This window comes from Hippocampus comes, unplaced genomic scaffold, assembly GCF_001891065.2.
Source record: "Hippocampus comes isolate QL1 unplaced genomic scaffold, H_comes_QL1_v1.1 scaffold710, whole genome shotgun sequence".
NCBI lineage: Eukaryota > Metazoa > Chordata > Actinopteri > Syngnathiformes > Syngnathidae > Hippocampus > Hippocampus comes.
The window spans coordinates 1-1,314 of NW_017805424.1; the positions used below are offsets into that span (position 1 = coordinate 1).

Sequence of the window (1,314 nt, forward strand, 5' to 3'; positions counted from 1 at the left end):
CGACCATGCACCGACCTTTGCAGAAAAGGGGAAAAAAATAGAAATAGCAGAAAACACTTTATCTGGTGCACGGTTTCAATTACCAGTTGCAAGAGACCCTGATGTTGGAATGAATTCAATCCAGCGTTACAAATTGAGTCAGAATGATCATTTTCAACTTGAAATTCGGGATAGGGGAGAGGATAAAATCCCTTTTCTGGTGTTACAAAGGCAGCTAGACAGGGAAGATAAAATTAACCACAGCCTGATTTTGTCTGCTTTAGATGGAGGGACTCCCTCAAAATCCACAAACCTAAATGTCACTATACGGGTTTTGGATATAAATGACAACAGACCTATTTTCTTGAAAGAGGTTTATTCTGTTGTACTGCAAGAAAATGCAGCATTAGGCACCTCTGTAATCAGAGTGCAAGCCACTGACCTGGATGAGGGAGCGAATGGGGAGGTGGAGTACGAATTTGGGGGGGACATGAATGCAGAGGTGAGGCGTCTTTTCAGTCTGGACAAAATATTGGGGGAAATTCGAGTTGATGGGCAAATTGACTTTGAGACATACAATGTTTTCAAGTTAGATGTGCAGGCTTCTGACAAAGGTCAGCCTCCCATGACAACAGACTGCAGAGTCATCATAAAGATTCAAGATGTGAATGACAATAAACCCGACATCGAAGTGACATCAATTACTAGCATGGTGCCAGAAGATGCAAAACACGGGACTGTGATTGCACTCATTAGTATCACCGATAATGATTCAGGCCTTAACGGTAAAGTTATCTGCAGTCTAACAGAAAATGTGCCGCTTGAATTAAAGCCATCATTCAAGGAAAATATGTATTCCTTAGTGACAAAAGACACTTTAGATAGAGAAATGAAATCAAGTTATGACATATCAATAACAGCAACTGACTGTGGTGAACCTGCCCATTCCACATTCAAAACTGTAAACATCCAAGTAAAAGATGTAAATGATAATATCCCAGAATTCCCACAAAATCCTTTAGAGTTATATCTGACAGAAAACAATGAAGCTGGTGCTTCCGTCTTTTCGGTGAGTGCCTTTGATAAAGACTTAGATGACAATGCTGCAATATCTTATTATATTGTCAGACAGGGGGGTCATACTGATATGACATCTTTCCTGAATGTCAATTCAGAAAATGGCCAAATATCCGCACTGAAAAGTTTTGACTTTGAGACGCTGAAAAGTTTCCATTTCCAAGTGGTGGCCACCGATGGTGGAAGTCCTCCACTGAGCAGCAACGTGACAGTGAAGGTGTTCATTCTGGATCAGAACGACAACGCTCCAGTCATCCT

At 41.1% G+C, this 1,314-nt stretch overlaps 1 protein-coding gene across 1 annotated transcript in view; it reads left to right on the top strand.

The window, feature by feature from the left end:
* Positions 1 to 7: 7 nt before the first annotated feature.
* The window catches only part of LOC109518285 (protocadherin alpha-8-like), a gene marked incomplete at both ends in the record, with an annotated part of 1,993 nt that continues 686 nt past the window's right edge, over positions 8 to 1,314 (top strand). Inside the window, one exon of the mRNA XM_019874033.1 lies at positions 8 to 1,314. Coding sequence (XP_019729592.1) covers positions 8 to 1,314 — 1,307 coding nt within the window.